Source organism: Nicotiana attenuata, unplaced genomic scaffold, assembly GCF_001879085.1.
Source record: "Nicotiana attenuata strain UT unplaced genomic scaffold, NIATTr2, whole genome shotgun sequence".
Lineage (NCBI taxonomy): Eukaryota > Viridiplantae > Streptophyta > Magnoliopsida > Solanales > Solanaceae > Nicotiana > Nicotiana attenuata.
In genome coordinates this window covers 28,430-49,090 of record NW_017671490.1, presented here as the reverse complement: position 1 = coordinate 49,090, position 20,661 = coordinate 28,430, and the positions used below count along the sequence as shown (strand labels likewise).

At 33.7% G+C, this 20,661-nt stretch overlaps 1 protein-coding gene across 2 annotated transcripts; it reads right to left on the bottom strand.

Moving 5' to 3' along the window:
- Positions 1 to 101: 101 nt before the first annotated feature.
- Positions 102 to 17,032, bottom strand: LOC109208604 (rhamnogalacturonate lyase-like). 2 transcript variants are annotated; one of them, XM_019371730.1, is made up of 17 exons: positions 16,778 to 17,032; positions 16,143 to 16,274; positions 13,849 to 13,927; positions 13,619 to 13,740; positions 13,283 to 13,336; positions 13,060 to 13,176; positions 11,564 to 11,683; positions 10,952 to 11,087; positions 10,272 to 10,442; positions 9,705 to 9,863; positions 9,421 to 9,527; positions 9,229 to 9,319; positions 8,981 to 9,122; positions 1,802 to 1,961; positions 1,584 to 1,712; positions 818 to 944; positions 102 to 720 (listed from the first exon to the last, which is right to left on the bottom strand). In XM_019371730.1, the coding sequence occupies exons 2-17, from the start codon at positions 16,241 to 16,243 to the stop codon at positions 475 to 477; spliced, it is 2,061 nt and encodes a 686-aa protein (XP_019227275.1). In that variant the 5' UTR covers positions 16,244 to 16,274; positions 16,778 to 17,032; the 3' UTR covers positions 102 to 474. The 2 variants fall into 2 exon arrangements, with proteins under 2 accessions (XP_019227275.1, XP_019227276.1); XM_019371731.1 differs by lacking the exon at positions 11,564 to 11,683.
- Positions 17,033 to 20,661: the final 3,629 nt, after the last annotated feature.

Here is a 20,661-nt window from a genome sequence, read left to right as displayed (position 1 = left end):
TTTGGTTTAGGAATTTTAAAGATCAAAACGAAGACAAAAAGAGAACGAAAAACAAAAACGTGTAACTAATATAAAAGGGGAAAAAAGAAACAAAAGTGTATTTTATTAGAAAAAGCAGTAGAGCATGGGGATTTAGCCCTATTTATTAATTAAAATATAATTTCAAAGAAGAAAAGTACGGGATCGAACCCCTGATTAAAAGGCACTCCTTTCCAATGTACTAAAGTGTTCACTTGAGCTTGGGTTTACCCATATTAATTTAAGTATTGAGTTGAAATTTACGAGTGCTATACATGATTTCGAGGAGGAGGATGAGTTTATGTGAACTCACCCCTTCCCATGTACATCCGCCCCTGAGTCTAATGAATACAAACTATTTACGAAGAATCATAGCAACTCCCATTCCTAACAAAGTAGCTCCTCTAAAATCCAATGAATAACAACGATTACTTTGAATCAGCTTGCGAATTTTGTTTAATCATTTGCAGAAGGGCCTTCAAGACGAATATAATCATACATTAGTCCACTCCAGGGGCTTGAACCTCTACTTTGCTTAAGAAATATAACATTATTTCCAGTAGCAAGAACAGATCCAGGGACATCTATACTATACAACCAATACAATCCATGAATTCCGTGTCTTGCAATCGCGTTATCCTTGCCTATCAACCCTGTCGTAAAGTGAGGAACATGATCTGCATCGTGATCGTTTACTCGAATCTAAACAATTAAAACACAGAGTGAGTCGAAAAAATACAATAGATACAAGAGAAATTTTGCAGGTATACAAAGCATGTGAAAATTTGTTAGTCCATACTTGTAATTCAGCTTCATTTGTTGAAGCCAATGCTAGCTGAAGTGTATAATTTGAGGACTTCTCCACTTCTTGAAGATCAAACACAATTTGCCATGTTGTTGGTATATATGTTTTGTTCCCTTCATCACTGTTTGGCAAAAATATTACAATCAATATTAAAACAATAGAATAGGGCAGAGAACAACACATGCAAATTATTAAAACAAAAATAGCCAATGTTTTGCTGAAATACGGAAAGTTCCAGTATAATATGGGAATTATGGAGCTCCTGCGTATAAACTATGCTGGAACTCCAGCATACGGAAAGTTACAACATAATATGTTGGATTATGGAGCTCCTGCATATAAACTTCCTGCCCATTGTGTTGGAACTCCAGCACATTATGCTGGAAGCTCATAGGTAAAACATTCAAACTCTAGCATATTATGGTTGAATAATTCTGGATTTTTAAGGTTATTTTTGTTCAGATTTTATCTTTACATAAAAAAGTGGCTAAATTTCGATTATTTTTTAAATTGTGGCTATTTTTCAACTACACTTGTAATTCTGGCTATTTTTTTATTTTTTTCCCTGCTATAATAGATTAAATTACACTGATATTTTAAGAATTATTTACATTGTCGTCGATGTAAATAAGTTAATTTTATCCTTCTTTAGGTATATATAGGTTAGGCATTTGAAGACATAACTCTATTTCTCATTACCACTGCAATAATATTTGTGAACAATAAAAAAACTAAAGGAAAAAGGATGTTTTGGACATACTTGAAAGTATATCTATTTACATGAGCAAAGAACCAATCTGTTTGATAGTTGCTTGATCCAACAGTGTAGATTAAATCATCATTAGGGTATAGTTCTGTGTAACGATCCCATAATCCATATTGCCTAAACCTGAAAAAACGAACAGAACAAGTTCTGATTGAGTCAAGAAAAAACTTGAGAAAAAAATAAGATGCATAATTTAAATGAAGTTGACTCACTTTTCTGCGTAATGTTCGATGTATAACTGGTTCTGAAGTCTTGGTTGTGGATTGGGAATGAAGAATTCTGCAGCAGTTCTATCTGGAATGCCTATTTCCCACAATGTTGGTCCATTCCTTGGAGGGTTATACACTAGAGTTTGCAGCCTAGTTCTTGATCCTGTTTTTACATATATAGCCATTTTAGACATGTGAAAATTATTACTACTACTATACCAAAAGTATGAAAATCAAGGTACATTAACTTTGTATTTAACAAATATCCACTGTATGTCAACAACAACAACAGCAACATCCCAGTAAAATCTCACAAGTGGAGTCTGGGGAGGGTAGAGTGTATGCAGACCTTGTTGGACTTTAAAGCATTGGGCTTTAAAGACTTTAATCATTGGGCTTTAAAGTCTAAGAGTGTGAATTGGGAAATGGTGGGAAATAAAATGGAGGGAAATGAAAATTTGAATCAAGTGAGCTTTTGTCGTGAACTTTGTCCCTCATTGGTGAGGGACAACTACATTTGTGTGTATATATATAGGATCACTTCTTAGAGCTCTTAAAAGGAGTTGAAGATAATGAACCTTCGCGCTATCGCCGTCGCTCGCTCGCTCGGCTCGGCTCGGCTTCGGCTTCGGCTTTGTCAAATGATCGATAAGATTATTTTTTGGACAAAATTTATTTAATTAATTATTTAATAATTAACTAAATGCCAGTCAGTTCATTAACGGAATTAACTGGAATTCAAATTCACGCTGCCTTTGCTGAACGTTGTTTTTCCTCCTGAACAGACACTTTTTCCTGAACAGACATCACACCTCTTCCGATAATTGCCTTTAAATTCTGAGGCATAGCTTCTTTTTTCGACACTGAAAAATTATAGAACTTCCTTCCTTCTGAATACTGTATTCTACTTTGCAGTCTCTCTCTCTCAAATTCGTAAGTGTGATTTTGCTCCGTTCTTTGAGTTCGTTGGTATCCTGCAGTTTGTATTGCCACTGTTGCAGGAAGGTTTATTCCGTTTCATCCTGGGAGGATTTAATCCATTACCTTGGCAACGTGTGAGGGGGTTAAAATTCCTTAAGGACGCACAAGCAAATTGTGGACTCGGAATATTTTTTTTATAGTTTACTGTTTTTCCAGTTTATCTTCTAACAGTCTTTCTAATTTTTTGTTTTAACACAGTAGCGACAACAAGCTTAAGGAATTTTATCTAACGTTTCTGTGTTGAAATATATATTAAATTGTTATCTATATTTTGTATACTGGTTTGGAGACTAAAGCCTTCGTGCTTTCTATAATTGTTCTTTCCGGTTTAAAGTATATCAAAACTTTACCGGAATAATAAACGTACGAGTTTGAAGTATATAAAAACTTCACCATTGTTACGTGTTGTATGTTTGGTTTGGTATTCAGTTTGAAGATATCAAAACTTCACTGATTTAACAAAGTTCTGTTTTGTTTCCAACTCTACAGAAAAATGACGAATGAAAACCAAACTAATGGAAATGTCGCGGGAACGGGTGCTACTGTTACGAATGTTGCTGCCTCGTCAAGCCGTTCAACTCCTGCTCATGCTATGGCACCAGCAGAAAAACCCGGAAAGTTTTCCGGTATCGACTTCAAACGTTGGCAAATGAAGATGCTCTTCTATCTTACTACGTTGAGTTTGCAGCGATTCATCAAGGAGGATCCTCCAGTCCTGGATGAAGACACACCAGATGATGAACGATTTGTTGTAACTGAAGCATGGAAACATTCTGATTTCTTGTGCAAAAACTACATTTTGAGTTGTTTGGAAGATAGCTTGTACAATGTCTATAGTGTCATGGAAACTTCAAAAGCGTTATAGAATGCGCTTGAGAAAAAGTACAAGACTGGGGATGCTGGACTTAAGAAGTTCGTGGCTGCAAGGTTTTTGGATTTCAAGATGATTGACACTAGGTCGGTCATAACTCAAGTCCAAGAATTACAAGTCATTGTGCATGACCTCCTTGCTGAGGAGGCGCCACAAAATAAGAAGAGAAAGAAGGCTTCTGGACCAAAGAATTACCCAAGCAAGAAAAAATTCAAGGGTAATTGCCACAACTGTGGAAAATCTGGGCATAAGGCCGTGGATTGTCGTGCACCAAAGAATGATAAGAAGAAGAAGAATCAAGCTAACATGGTTGAAAATGCTGAAGAAATGGAGGACTTGTGTGCCATGTTGTCTGAATGCAACTTGGTAGGAAATCCTAAAGAATTGTGGATTGATTCTGGGGCCACCCGCCATGTTTGTGCTTACAAGGAGTTATTTTCTTCCTATGCCCCCGCAGATTCATGGAAAATTCGTCTACAGCCAAAATTGAAGGAGTTGGCAAGATTGCATTGAAGATGACGTCGGGAAAAATTGTGACTCTAAACCAAGTTCTTCATGTTCCAGAAATTCGCAAGAATCTTGTGTCTACCTCACTTCTTGTCAAGAATGGATTCAAATGTATTTTTGTTTCTAATAGTGTTGTACTAAGTAAGAATGATGTGTATGTAGGAAAAGGTTACCTGAATGAGGGCCTTTTTAAGCTAAATGTAATAGCAGTTCCTATCAATAAAGTTAATGCTTCTTCTTACTTACTTGAGTCAAACACTTTATGGCATGCACGCTTAGGTCACATCAACTTCAAAACATTGCGAAAAATGATAAATTTAGAAGTATTGCCAAAATTTGATTGCATTAATTCCAAATATCAAATATGTGTGGAATAAAAGTATGCTAAGCATCCTTATAAGTCTGTTGAAAGGAATTCGAGTCCTTTAGACTTAATTCACACAGATATTTGCGACATGAAGTCAACACTATCTCGCGGTGGGAAAAAGTATTTTATTACTTTTATTGACGATAGCACGAGATATTGCTATGTTTATTTACTTAATAGTAAAGATGAGGCAATTGATGCTTTCAAGCAATACAAGAGTGATGTTGAAACACAACTAAACAAAAAGATCAAAATAATAAGAAGTGATAGAGGTAGCGAATATGAATCTCCTTTTGAAGAAATATGTTTGGAAAATGGTATTATTCACCAAAAAACTGCCCCTTACTCTCCACAATCTAATGGAATTGCGGAGAGAAAGAATCGAACGTTGAAAGAGATGATGAATGCGTTGTCGATAAGTTCTGGTTTACCACAGAACTTGTGGGGGGAAGCTATACTTACAGCTAACCGAACAATCAACCGAGTACCTCATAGTAAAACACAGTCCATTCCTTATGAAAAATGGAAAGGAAGGAAGCCCAACTTGAAATACTTCAAAGTGTGGGGGTGTTTAGCTAAGGTACAAGTTCCTAGACCTAAAAGGGTTAAGATAGGTCCAAAAACGGTTAATTGTGTATTTATTGGATATGTAACCAATAGCAAGGCATATCGTTTTCTGGTTCATAAATCAGAAAATCCTAAGATTCACGTTAATACAATAATAGAATCAGATAATGCTGAATTCTTTGAAACTATTTATCCGTATAAAAAGGAAAGTGAATTGACCTACCAAAAGTCAAAACGACCTCGGGAGAAAATAATAGATGGTATGCCTAATGAGGAAAATCCGAGAAGAAGTAAACGTCAACGGACATCTACTTCATTCGGTCCGGATTTTCTAACTTTCCTACTAGAAAATGAGCCTCGTACCTTCAAGGAAGCAACGTCCTCCTCAGAAGCACAATATTGGAAAGAAGCTGTCAATAGTGAAATAGAATCCATATTGAGCAACCATACCTGGGAATTGGTTGATCTTCCTCCAGGTAACAAAATATTGGGTTCTAAATGGATTTTCAAGAAGAAAATGAAAGACGATGGTACTATTGACAAATACAAGGCAAGACTTGTTGTCAAAGGATTTAGAAAGCGAGAAGGTCTTGACTATTTTGACACATACTCGCCGGTAACAAGAATTACATCCACTTGGATGCTAATAGCGTTAGCCGCCTTGTATGGTCTTCAAATCCATCAAATGGATGTAAAAACAGCCTTCTTAAATGGTGATCTAGAGGAAGAAAGTTACATGAACCAACCTGAAGGGTTTGTGGTTCCGGGAAAAGAAAAGAAGGTGTGTCGACTTGTTAAGTCCCTTTATGGACTAAAACAAGCACCCAAGCAATGTCATGCGAAATTTGACCAAACAATATTGTCAAATGGCTTTAAGATTAATGAATGTGATAAATGTGTTTACATTAAGAACATCCCAAATCATATAGTCATTGTTTGCTTATATGTAGATGATATGATAATAATGAGCAAAGACATTGCCGACATTCAAGCTACTAAGCGTATGCTTGCTAGTAAGTTTAATATGAAAGACTTAGGAGTTGCCGATGTAATTTTAGGAATTAAAATCCAGAGGACTCCTCAGGGTCTAGCTTTGTCTCAATCACATTACGTGAAAATAGTACTTGAAAAATTCAAACACTTGGAATTTAGAAGTGCAAGAACTCCAATTGACTTAAACCATCATCTTATAAAGAATAAAGGTGAAAGCACGTCTCAATTCGAGTATGCTCGTGTGTTGGGAAGCTTAATGTATATCATGAACTGTACACGACCTGATATAGCTTGTGCAATAAGTAAACTTAGTCGATTCACAAGTAATCCCAACAAACATCACTGGGTGGCAATGAAACGAGTTCTGGGATATTTGGAATATACCCAAGACTATGCTTTGTACTACAATAAATATCCTGCGGTTATCAAAGGATATAGTGATGCAAATTGGATAACAGGCTCAACAGAAACAAAGTCCACAAGTGGATATGTTTTTACTGTTGGTGGAGGAGCAGTATCTTGGAAGTCTTCCAAACAGACGTGCATTGCTCGCTCTACAATGGAATCAGAGTTTATAGGTTTGGATAAAGCCGGTGAAGAAGCTGAATGGCTTCGAAATTTCTTAGAAGACATTCCGTTCTGGCCAAAATCTTTGGCTCCTATTTGCATATATTGCGATAGTGAGGCTGCAATAGGACGGGCAGGGAGCGTTATGTATAACGAAAAGTCTCGTCATATACGACGAAGACATAACACCATTAGACAACTACTTTCTAGTGGAATTATCACTATTCATTATGTAAGATCAAAGGATAATGTGGCGGATCCGCTTACAAAAGGCTTAACTAGAGAAGGAGTTAAGAAGTCATTTAAGGGAATGGGACTATGGCCGAGGACAAGTCAACATGGCGGTAACTCTACCTAAAATTTTAAATATTCCGAGATCTAGGTTCAAGGAGCTCAAACAAAGTTGTGATTGACCGGTTCAACATTGTCAAAGTAAAATCTTTGGTCCCTTCTCGTGATGAAGACAATGTTCAGTAACAAGGATAAAACTTTACACGTTCTTTAATGATTACCTAAGTTTGATGTGGTATTTATCAAATAGTGTCAATCTAAAGGATTACACGTTTAGGAATCACCTATGTAAGTGTGAAGTGGAAGCCGCTTCAATGAGAATTCTGTAAGGCTAATTCTCTACGCACTTATGAAACCAGGCGGTGTTCATGGCTGAAACGAACACAACAATGAGAACCAAAAGACGGTTAAGGGTTGGTTGTGTGACATATGGTTGTCTAGGTATACACTAAAGTTCGACGGTTCAAAGATATCAAATCTACTGATTGACCGAATATATCCGACATATGTTCACTATGAAAAGTTCAAAGGGAAACCTACTTATCCAGATGCAATTAATCCTTACTTGCAAATCACACAACTTTTATCTATGATCATTCTTGTTACAGCCATTCCCATTCATGTGGGGGATTGTTGGACTTTAAAGCATTGGGCTTTAAAGACTTTAAGCATTGGGCTTTAAAGTCTAAGAGTGTGAATTGGGAAATGGTGGGAAATAAAATGGAGGGAAATGAAAATTCGAATCAAGTGAGCTTTTGTCATGAACTTTGTCCCTCATTGGTGACGGACAACTACATTTGTGTGTATATATATAGGATCACTTCTTAGAGCTCTTAAAAGGAGTTGAAGAGAATGAACCCTCGCGCCGTCGTCGTCGCTCGATCGGCTCGGCTTCGGGTTTGGATTTGGATTTGGATTTGTCAAATGATCGATAAGATTATTTTTTGGACAAAATTTATTTAATTAATTATTTAATAATTAATTAAATGCCAGTCAGTTCATTAACGGAATTAACTGGAATTCAAATTCACGCTGCCTTTGCTGAACGTTGTTTTTCCTCCTGAACAGACACTTTTTCCTGAACAGACATCACACCTCTTCCGATAATTGCCTATAAATCTGAGGCATGGCTTCTTTTTTCGACACTGAAAAATTATAGAACTTCCTTCCTTCTGAATACTGTATTCTACTTTGCAGTCTCTCTCTCTCAAATTCGTAAGTGTGATTTTGCTCCGTTCTTTGAGTTCGTTGGTATCCTGCAGTTTGTATTGCCACTGTTGCAGGAAGGTTTATTCCGTTTCATCTTGGGAGGATTTAATCCATTACCCTGGTAACGTGTGAGGGGGTTAAAATTCCTTAAGGACGCACAAAAAAATTGTGGACTCGGAATATTTTTTTTTATAGTTTACTGTTTTTCCAGTTTATCTTCTAACAGTCTTTCTAATTTTGTGTTTTAACACAGTAGCGATAACAGACCTTACTCCTACCCCAACGGGTAGAGAGTCTGCCAAGTGAGAATATTTAGGCTATTAGTGCAACTTAACCTGTTATAGTAGGTTGCCTGCTTTCTTTTTTCAAGTAACTACTTCTACTTATTATCCGCAGTTACGTGCAGCTTTTAAGTCACCCTATATTGTTGAACAAAATTATATTGTCAGTGTAAGAAGTTAAATTGAAGGGAAACCTTGGCGTAACTGGTAAAGTTGCTGCCATGTGATTAAGAAATCACGTGTTCGAGCTGTAGAAACAGCCTCTTGCAGAAATGCAGGGTAAGATTGCGTCCAATAGACCCTTGTGGTCCAACCCTTCCTCGGACCCCGCACATATCGAGAGGTTAGTGCACCAGACTGCTCTTTTTAGTATAAGAAGTTAAATTTATCAACTTTATCAAATGTTGATATATATATCATCAGGCTCGAACTCATGACCTATCGGTTAAAAGTAAAAGTACTGTCTCACAAATCGAGCCTAAATTTAATCGATTAGTATGGTATCGGATTTTAAGTGGATGGAGCAACTAAAAGTGTTTTATGCAAACCTGGAGTAATGTTGATGTAGTTCTTGGATTTGTAATCACCAATAAATCCAGGAACCCAAGCATACAAGCTATAATTGCCTGGAATGATATTTTTAATCAAAAAATATCCCTCATTATCCGTTTGAGTCCAAAATTGATAACCCTGAAGAATAACAAAAATCATGTATTGGTGAAAAAAAAAATTAATGCAGCTAAGTTTAAAAAAACAATGCTGTTAAAAATACTTGAGAAAAAAGAAATATACAAACCTTATTTTCAATTTGCCATGACCCTACATCTCCAGGTACAGCCAACCCAATGAAAGAAGAATTTGCTGTGATAAGTCTTTTACTTACATAGCTGCAATAAGAAACTTGTAGCTTGTTAATAGTAAGTATAAAAAAAAAACATGCATCTTGTTATACACTAGTAGAAAAATAGTACGTAGTAAGTTAATGTACCTATCGCTAACGAGTAATCTGCCACTTACAGTACCCCGTTGATCAGCTGCAACAAAATCTTGCGAAAGAGGGAAATTGTATGGCCAATTTTCGGTTTCTATTAACATCTGTTCACGTTAAAGTCCAGTCAAATAATTAAGAAGAGACCTTTTACTATTTTTAAATTGGATTGCTCTCCAAATATGTCGCCGGCCTGTGGGAATCCTCCATCTTCTGAAGGATCTGACATGCACTCGGCATCATTTTTTGGAGAGTTCGAGCAACATACTGTAATAGAAAAGTACCTGTTCCTTTGCATCTGTCCATAGTGTGGGAATATCTTCATCGTCTGATGAGACAGAGTTTAAGTAGATAAAAACAGGGCCAAAAACCTTTTTCCAGGGCTCTCCATTTCGAAATCTCAGTGCTAGAATATCTCCCGCATAATGTGTGCTGAAAAACATCTGTTACATCAATTGTGTGAACATATGTTACATCAATTGTTTGACCTTCTAAGTTTTTAGCACTAAACTCATTTTACTTTTAAAATTATATGTTCAAATTTAATATTTATTGAAATTATAATAATTTTACATACATATTTAAAGCATACATCGAAAATACTGGATTCGATTGAATTCACAGCACAAAGGCTACATCCGCCGCCACTGATAATGCGGATTCTAGGTGTTTTCCATATAACATAGGGTAAAACCAAAATTATGTTTTTCTTATTTCTTCAAGATATGGTATGATTTCTATTTATAGAAATTTCTAGCATCATTTTAAAATATGGATTAAAAAAATAAAGGATATATAATCTTACAAGAAGAATAAAAACACTTTATGCAGCTAACATATGATATACTTACAGATAGAGTTATTGGGCCGGTGTGAGAAGTGAGGTCTTGTTTAACAGGCCCACCTGTTCTGAACTCATTACTAGGTGTAATCATCCAAAACCCAGTTCTCGGGTTTGGGCTTATCCACCCATGGACCCGATTATCCTTGTCTTCAAGAGAGTATTGATACTTATCATCCACCTAGATTAAAATAATAATAGAGTAATTAACCTAAATAGTCGCCTACCCGATCGTATAAATTAAAAATAATCATAATATACATTACTTATGCTTAATCCATGTACATTGGCAGAGCCACGTGTAACTAAGGTTGTAAACTGACACTCCCTGTGTTGTTAGGTAAAAAAATTCAGTTTTATGTATACATATTATACGTTTAATCCCTTTTCCTTTTTTGTGTATTTTAATTTTTTATATTTTGACATCCTTTAATGAAAATCCTGACTCCATAAATGTCCATGTATAATATATGTATAACCATATATATTTTACATATACATGCTAAAAAAAAATAAATAGTAAATCCGCTGGCTATTTGTGTAAAGATCTAAAAACATTTTAGCAGCAAGAAAATCAAATTTGAAATGAAAAAATAAGAAGATAAAAGATAATAGTAGTTAAGAAGTGTATGATTAATTTAAATTCAGAATATATAATAAGAAGATAAGAAGAATAATCACGAAATCTACCTCTCCTTTGAGGAAAGAATTAGTTGGGCTTGTAAGAAGTACAGCTTCTGGGTAATCAAGTTCTCGGCCCATTTCTCGATCTTTTGCTGTGGGCATTATCCTCTGTCTTTCATCTGAAATAGCCATATATGGGAACCTGCCCAAAAAGTTAGCCAACTATTTATTTTACAACCATGGCCAAAACTAAGGTAGTGATACTAAAACTAATTTGAAAAACTTTCTTGTTACAAAAAATAATTTAGTATTTTCGGAGCAATAAAGTAAAAGATAAGTAATTATACGAATTTTTTCATTTTCAGGACTTGAACCCGACTAATCCGGATTTGCACACTCACGTATAAATAAATATACACACACAATTAAAAGGAAATAAATAGAGAAAAACATAAGGCCACTAATAGAACGGGAGCCTTGGCGTAACTGATAAAGTTGCTGCCATGTGACCAGGAGGTCACGAGTTCGAGCTGTAGAAACAGCTCCTTGCAGAAATACAGGGGAAGATTGCGTACAATAGACCCTTGTGGTCCGACCCTACCCCGAACCCCGCGCATAGCGGGAGTTTACTGCACCGAGCTGCCTTTACAAGGCCACTAATAATTGTTAATTACATACAATTTTTCATTAAGCTTGAAAGCCATTCTTCCTTGGTAGACATCTATGTCTGGCCAACCTTCCAAGCGTTCCAAAATTGCGTAGGAGTAAAAGCCACTATTTCCCCGAAGAATTATAAATCTACAAAAATTAAACCAAATATTAGCGAAGGAAAAACATTAATTTCACATAGTTTTTCCTGATTTTGGCATTTCAAATCCAAGAAATTTCTCTCCGCGAAAAATATGTTATCTGCTATTATTTTGCGAAATCATTTTCTCGCATATGGTTACACATAAAATTACGTAATATATGATATTTGAAAGGTCGACAACAATCGGGATGTTGTTCGAAGCAAGTGATCTGTAGTAAAAATTGAAATTCTCTATAACAGTCTCGTTTGTTTGGATATTTTTGGCTGCTATAGTGAAGTGATGTTATAGAAAGCATATATTATAACATAATATAAAAATCGGCTCCAAGAAAAACTTGGGTTTAGGGGTGTTCACGGTTTGACGGAAAACCGATCCAAACTGAAAACCGATTAAGTAAACCGATCTTTTTTTTTTATTTGGATTGGTTTTGGTTTTAAATTTTAAAAACCGATAATATTTGGTTTGGTTTTGGTTCTATTTTAAAAAACCGAAAAATAAACCGAACCAAACTGATTAATTATATACAAAATTTAATAATTATTTGTATACAATATAATATCTTTTTGTTAATAATTTTAATTGTTATTTTGAATTTTGGTTTATCCTGTTATATCTTAAAAGATTGTCTAATCCCAAAACAGTAGGATTCGACCAATTTTCTTTTCATTAATAGACTCTAATTCTCTAACCCTCCGCACATACTTTTGCCTAAAAGAAGAGGTAAAAAAAAACCACCACAAGAGTAAAGAAAGCACATTCAAATTGCAAGACAACAATGACTAAAGCTTGAAAAAGCAACCTTATAGTTTGTTTTTTGTTCATTCTTTTCATATAAACATGTAAATAAACTTTCAGTTGTCAAAGAAATATATAAAAAGCATAAATTTGGCAAATTATTTTCAGATTGTTGTCTAGCGTTGTTTTAATATTATCGACTTATCATTAGCTTACTAAGAACCGAAAAACCGAACCAAACCGAACCAAGCCAACAACAATCGAACCGGTGGTTTGTATTTAATTTGGTTTGGTTTTGGTTTTAAAATTTTAAAAATCGATTAAATTGGTTTGGTTTTGATTTTAATCAAAAACCGACCAAACCGAACCGTGAACACCCCTACTTGACTTTTATTGTGAATGGCTGTTATATAGGAATGTTGTTATAAAAATGTCTGACCGTACTAGTAGAGATTAATGCCTACAGATTACTTGATTTGGTTAATTTAAAGTGACCAAACAAAATAAGGTAATTTTTTTGTATCATACCGAATACAAAAATTTCTGAGTGAGTAAATAAGACTCAAAAGGGTTGATATTAATGGTAATTAATATTTTAAGGCAAAGATTAAAAGACTTACACTGCACCTTTTGTCAACGTTCATAGAAAGATTTGAGGCATTTAAAGACTTCCAAGTCCTTGTGAATGAAAGCTCTACTTGATTTTCATCTTGCACTATAACCTCAAAGTTTGTCCCTTCAAGTCTACAATTATAAAATTGGAAACACTCATCAGTTTCTCATATTCACTAATTGAGGCTAAATTTTAAATAATTCCAAAATAGAAATCCATAAAGAAAAAAAAACTTACTTGTCATAGATGATCCCTGGTTTTTCTGCTTTGTTCCAAACAATATCCCAATACCTACAAATATTTTGTGTAAATTTTTCAACTTATGACAATATATTGTGACCTAGAAAAAGTGAAAATATATAGATGACCATCAAGAGGTATGGTGGGAGGATGAATAATAACCCTCGTTCCTTAACTAAAGGTCTCGGGTTTGAGCCATAGGTTAGAAAAAGATAATGGTAGAGAGCGCTTTTGCTTATATGGGTCTTACACGACGCGAATCCTGATTAGTCGGGATCCCAATGCAAATATCGAAAACCAAAAAGTATAGACTGCTTAGAAGACTTAACGTACCCTCTATTATTTAGTTTATTTTCATTTTCCAATAAATTATCGATGTCATTGTATTGTATAGCATTGATCATTCCCCCAGGAACAGAAAATGTAATGTTGAATAGGCCATTATCCACCAACACCTGCGAAAGGGAAAAGAAAATTGTACTAATTAAAAGCATTTATATTATTTGAGTAAGGTGAAAAAAATAGAAGAATAAGGTGGTAAGAATCATTGTAGAGGTTATTACATGATTATTCAGTCTATGTAATTGTACTGGAGGATATAAGGATTGCAAGTCCGATTGGCTGTTCTTCTTGGTAATTCTCCTGAAAAACAAATACAGAAAACCAAAAAAAGAAAATCATGTGATAAGAGTTTTGATGAGTTAACTTTAATTTACTCTGAAGATTAATTATAAAAATTTAACCACCTCCCATGTTTCACTTTTATTTTTCATTTCTCTTTTTAATTCTTTTTTCGTACGATTAAGACTGACAAATATGAGGAATAAAAAGACAGCAAAGGAGAAGATTGAAATTCCAAAAATAACTTCGACAATACAAAATAGTGTAGTTACCACAATAGTACAATTTTAGTCCCATCTCCCCTAACTTTTTTATTTTATAGTGTGTTTGACCAAAATTTTAAAATCTAGCTTATTTTGAAGGAAAAAATTTTCAAAAGTGCTTTTCAAAAAAATATTTTTGGTGGAAACAGTTTGTGTTTGGCTAATTATTTAGAAAAACACTTTTGAGCAGCAACTTGATCAAACTTTTTAAAAACTGCTTCTAATTGTATTTTTCTCGAAAGTGCTTTCAAAAAAAGTGTTTTTGAGAAAAAGCTATTTTTTTGCTTATTGAAAATTGTTTCTACTTACTTCTACTAACAATTACTATTATTTCTCCTTCTAAAAGCTTGGCCAAATACCTTAACTTTGAAAAAAATTCACTTTTGACCCAAAACAACACTTTAGGCTAAAAAAAAAAAAAAAAAACTTGGCCAAACAAACACTTTATTTATTACTCCCTCCGGTCCAAAATAAGTGATTTTTTGGCCTTTTTCTTGTGGTCCAAAATAAGTGATTTTTTCAGATTTCAAGAATGTATTAATTATTTTTTCCCTACATTGTCCTTGGAGTAATTAGTGTTGGAATACGTGTTAGGAGTGTTTATGTGAGATAGTAAAGGTTAATATGGTCAATTCCATTCCTAATTAATGCTAAAAGGTGGATTTCTTAATCTGTGTGAAAACATCCAAAAAATCACTTATTTTGAACCGGAGGGAGTAATAACTTTTTTTAAAAGCCAACATATTCATGCAATTGCTTTTACGTTAGACTCCTAATATCGAACCACTAAACATTTTTGTTTGTTTTTCTATATGTTTCTTTTCTTGGAAAAGGGGTGTGGGACCCATATATTAATAGGTTAATTATGGTAGAGCATAATCACTTTAAAGCTACAAAGCATTATTCACTAAGCACTTTGGAATAAAATAGCATTATTTGGGAAAGGAAGACATACCTTTCCCTAAGCAGAAGAAAACTAAGTCATGCGCCCATCAATGACGGTACTAAAAGAGGGAAAAAGATGAAAAAGACAACTTGTGTGCCCTTCAACTTAGAATGTCCTTAAGTCAGAGGTGCACATGTAAATGGTAACTGGTTGGAGACCACTAACGGTTGTGGTGATGAGGTGGTGAGAATCCCGTCATTCTTAATCGGAGGTTTTAGATTTATGCTATATGAATTAATCATATTTAATAAAGAGCGTTTTTTCTCCAAAGTTGGACTTCATGGCGTGAGTCTGGATTATTCGAGCTCCAAAACGACTATGTGGGGAAAAATTGGTTGGAGAAAGAAGAAAAATATTTTGGATCAAACCCTCTTTTTTCTTTCTTTTTGTCACTTCTCATTTTTTATATAGCTAGTTTGCCATCTCACTCATTATGTGGTTAAATAGTTTTTAAAAACTCAAAGGAAAGATAAAAAGAAACAAGAACAAGAAAACAGAAAGCCAAAAGCCAAAAGCAGAAAAATGTGAACATTGTCCTTCCCATGACCCTTCAACTAAAAGTTCAATAGGTACCACTAAGTATATTTTGGAATTGTTGAGAACTCTCCACCTTAATTGGATTTCTTGGGTTAAAGTAATGAAATTTCAGAAGAATATTTTACTTACTTTTTTAGTGTACTTATTTGGTGCGAATCTGAATTAGTTAGGTCGGGTTTGTGGGTTTAACATATACAATAGTTAAACCAAAAGGAAAAACAAGATAACAGCACTACCTGAAAACAAACTAGCAGACAAAAAGCAACAAAACCAAACAAAAAAAATAAAAGTTCCACTTCTCTATATTCTCATTCATCATCTCAAACAAAATCCAAGAATTCCATTTCCTATAATATGTTAAGTAACTACGAAAACATAAGTTGACAGAATAGAGAAGACAACAAAACAACCATAGTATTATATATTTTAATGATAATCGAAATAATGATTTGAACTAAAACCAAAAGAAAGATAAATAACTGAAATATACCTTGTTGCTGCACATTCAATTAGCAAGAATAGCTGAAGCAAAATACCCAACAATCCAACAACAGAACTCCATCCTCTAATATTTCTCCCAACTTTCTTCATTTTTCCAACTCTTTTGCAGTTTTCACTCTCCCTGCAAACACACTTTAGTATGTCATATATATATATAGCTTACTTTGAAGTATATCTTTTGAATGTTTCTTAGAGTTTAATACTCTTTGTATTTATATAGACAGATAAATCTCTTGATAAGTATAACTAATATATAAAAATAGTACTGTAACTAACTTGCTCTTACATGTTAAAATTCATTAATAATGTGAAATTTTTTTACACTGTTAATGTACAACAACAATAACAACAACAAACTCAGTATATTCTCATAAATGGGGTCTGGGGAGGGTAGTGTGTACGCAAACCTTACCCCTACCTTATATAGATAAAGAGGTTGTTTCCGATAGACCCTTGGCTCAAGTAGCAAACAATAGTAACAACAATGTATTATAGTAACGGGCGCGGATACACTGTGAATGTGTATAACTTAAATTCATATTTTTAGCATTGCCATTTTGTTCTTGAAGATATACAGAAGAATATAACGCCAAAACAAAACCAAGAAGCAGAAAATGTACATACCTCTGCAATGACAAGAAGCAAATGTTGTATGGTTTTTTTAAGGTGTGAATTCAAAGGAGGAAAAAGCGTTACAAGGTTATTTATAAGAAGTAAAGTTTCAATTCATTTTTCTTTCAAATAGTACTAGACATATGCTTTCAACAATGCCCTCTCTCTTGTATTTATAGAGCTGAGCATTTGTTAGGGGTTTGAACTTTGAATAAGAATCATTAATTATAATTCTTTGAGTTAAGATGGTAAGTACCAAATTCTTCGCATCTTTATGAATTTCTGTAATCTGAAAAGGAAGACCCCAACCCCCTAAATCAATTTATAACATAATGTATGTGTCTTTTGTGTACTGTACGCAGAAACTTTAGTAAACGGTGTTATATTTAAAAAATTAAATAAATAAATAAATCAATGTTACAACAAGTGATACTATTTTTTATTTTATATCCAATATTTTTATTTTTCTTATTATGTGTATGACGAAGCGGTGTCACATAATACTGCTTGGGATAAGGTGCTTACGACCATGTGTGTACTCTTTTCTCATCTAAGTGTAGTTAATTAATATATATTCTTACCTTATTGTTATTTAACCATGATAAAGTTATATTTGTTTGGTCTAAACACAGGATGCGCTTAAATTTTTACTCGAGAGGCGGCATTTTTCTCTTCTAGTTAAATATGGTTTTGAAGTATTGCACCATGAGCTTCAATGTTTGTACCCTACGTGGTAATCTAACTAGGGGCTGATGTAGAGTATGGCCGCCGGGTTCATCTGAACCCAGTACTTTCGCCCGGGAGCATAAATTTATGTGTAAAAGATTCATTAAAATTGCAACAAATAATAGGTCTGAACCCATAACTTTAAAAATACAATGGGTTCAATGCTAGAAACCTTTAAAATTGAACCCACATAATCTAAATCCGGGAACTGTCTCTAAATCTAACCATTATTAGTTCCCGAATAAATGAATTCCGTAATTGTAGCTGATTTCTTGCTCTCAGTTCTGCTTGTAAATAATGCGGTTGGAACTTTAATTTGTCAAAAATGTAGTAAGTTGTTTGGGTTGGTTAGTCTAAAGTTTGAAAATAGTTACCTAACACCTATATGTTTAGGACACTGACCATATTGGACTCAATTTTAAAAAAGATTAAACTTATATATATTTAGCGCTGTCAAAAAAATTTATACTATCGTGTGTTCAAACTTGTTGAAATATGTAATTTTTCTTTTTAGGTTGCGAACTTATTTCTCTTTTAATAGACGATAACATGAATTTCTTAGTTGTTATTTAGGTGACTTGACAGTAACAAATATCTTTTTACACTTTAAATCAAGAGAAGTTATACTGAAAGTAGGGGTCGAAGCTACATTTAGTTAAGGGTGGTCAGTTGTCTGACACAAATCGGAGATATATAATATATATTGAAAACATTTTGTCGGGAATTTTTTTTTTGTTTCTTTCTGCAGGTTTGAATACTCTTGGAGAAACTTTTGGCTTCGCTACTGCTGAAAAAGAATAATGCTTCTCCTAGCTAGCATGTGTGGGAACATAGTATAGGTCTAAAAATAACTAAAGACTTTTATCTCTTTTATAAATGCCAACTCATTAAAATGATGCTCGTACTTTGAATTTCCTACACCTACATCATTTGATTTTCACAGTCTTGTTATTAATAGAGATTAATCCACTAAATGCTAGTAAATGTTGGGAAAGCTAATAACTTTGGTCTTTGCTATTATTCAAGAGCAAAGTCTTCTTGAAATAAATATGCTCTCTTTTTACTTTTATTTACGCATATTAGCTGGTGAATTTTTTAACTATATATCAGGGGTTAACTAATTAATTTTATGGCCTCCGAACAAGGTTTGGCTTATAGGTCACCAACTTTATTGAGAAGCCCCTGTCAGACAGATATATATAGCATATAGCGATTTGGCACCAAGTGTCATCCGTACGTACCTAATATTTTTGATGTGAGACATAACTTTGATATCGATTAAATTTGCATTAAATATTATATCAGAATTCTGAATTTTAAAAGTGTAATTGTTTTAATGCTAAATAACTTAAAGCTAGAACTCATCAATTCCTGAATTTGGTTGAATTTGCTTTGAAGAATAAAAAGAAAGGAGAAGAAGATTGTTTGTTGAGGTTTGCTTGGTGTATAGGTAAAGGTTCGTCCCTGTCTAAATTTAAAGCAAAAGGAGAAGAGAACCAAAGGTTGAAATATAATTTACTCATTATAAATGTAAAGTTGTCAATTAACAAAAGCTGTTAAATAGAAAAATACTTTACTCTTGAAAATAATAACATAAACGACGACCGACATGCACTTACACTTTGGGGAAAAAATGCACTTAAATTTATATATAAATATAAAATAGGCAACCAATAAGCTAGAATATAATATATGGGCATGCAATCCATTTTCACTTCTATTTTTTTACATATAAAAATATTACTCCCTCCGTTTCATATTAGATGAGGTAGTTTGACTCGGCACGGAGTTTAAGAAGAAAGAAGAAGACTTCTGAAACTTGTGGTCTTAAAAGCTTAAGGGGTAAAAGGTTTGTGGCGTCATGCCATTTGTGTGGCTATAAAAGCTTCTCATTAAGGGTAAATGAGTAAAATGAAGAGTTTAAAGTTTGAATTATTTCCAAATTTAAAAATGTATCATTTGTTTTGGAACAGACTAAAAAGTAAAGTACCTCATCTAATATTACTTTTTTGCTAATTTAACCCTTTTTCACCAAAACTTTTTTGCATATAGCTCGTCCCTGTCCTTTCAATGCCAAAGTTCCAACTCTACCACTAATTTTATATATAAATATTTCATACGTATTGTCAGAACTATAGAGTAGACTAGTAGACTAGAAGGCTCTAAATGATTAGACGAATTGTTAAACAAAGAAAGAAATTTAAGTTCATAATAGGAAACATGAAGGAAATGGGGCTTAGTCTATATAAAATTGTACAGTCAGACTTCTTTATAATAATTATTTTCTATAATAGCATTTTATTATAGCGGTTAAGCTTTTTTTGGAACTAATTTTTTCATGTTATGTTATAATATATGTTTTCTATAATAATACTTAACAAGAGCACCCAAAAATTGTCGGAACAAACAAAACTGTTATAGCAAAATTTGACTGTATTTTATAATTTTTGATTCCCCATTTAATACAATTTATTTTAAAAGAAAAAGGATGTTTCATGGACCATTAAGTGATTATATGATTAATTTACAGAAACAACCAAAAAGCAACTGATAACCCACTTCAAAAGGTACAAAAAGTGCAAAATTGAAGGCCCCGTTTGACCATAAGTTTAGGGATTTATTTTCAAAACTCATGTTTGGCCATAAATTTTGCTCATATTTTGGTCAAATCCCAAATCCCCAAATCAGCTATTGAGCTAATTTTGGGCCAAAATCCCAAAACTTGGGAATTATATACATGTTTTTCCAAAAAATATGGAAAATATGTTTTGAAAACGTATGTCCAAACACATTTTCATCTTTAAACCAAACTTCACCCAAATTAAATTTTTCAAAATAAATTTGGTATCTATAGCAAAACGCTAGCGAAGTTATAATGAAGATGAGGTACACAATTCTTTTTCAAGATCATGTGATGCCCAACAACTATATGGTCGGTCATTTGTGACAAAATTCTATATAGTGGACTCCTTCACTTTTTTTTAGTTGTTTAGCTAAATGTATTATAGTTATAGCCTTTTTTTCTTGTAAAGTTTTCCACAATGAAGAAAAAGGCTGTTTGGATAACATAAAGAAATGATTAAAAATGAGGTTTTCCAAAATTATTGATCAGTTTCAAGAAGCCTGTTGTGCCGAACATTTGATAAGTTAGCTGTGTTTGTTTATCAACA

Coding starts and splice junctions, on each gene's coding strand:
- LOC109208604 (XM_019371730.1), bottom strand. CDS start 16,243: ATGAAGAAAGTTGGGAGAAATATTAGAGGATGGAGTTCTGTTGTTGGA. Junction 10,443..10,951: donor ATTCTTTCCTCAAAGGAGAG/GTAGATTTCGTG, acceptor ATTTTAATCTAG/GTGGATGATAAGTATCAATA. Junction 1,713..1,801: donor ATCGAACATTACGCAGAAAA/GTGAGTCAACTT, acceptor TCGTTTTTTCAG/GTTTAGGCAATATGGATTAT.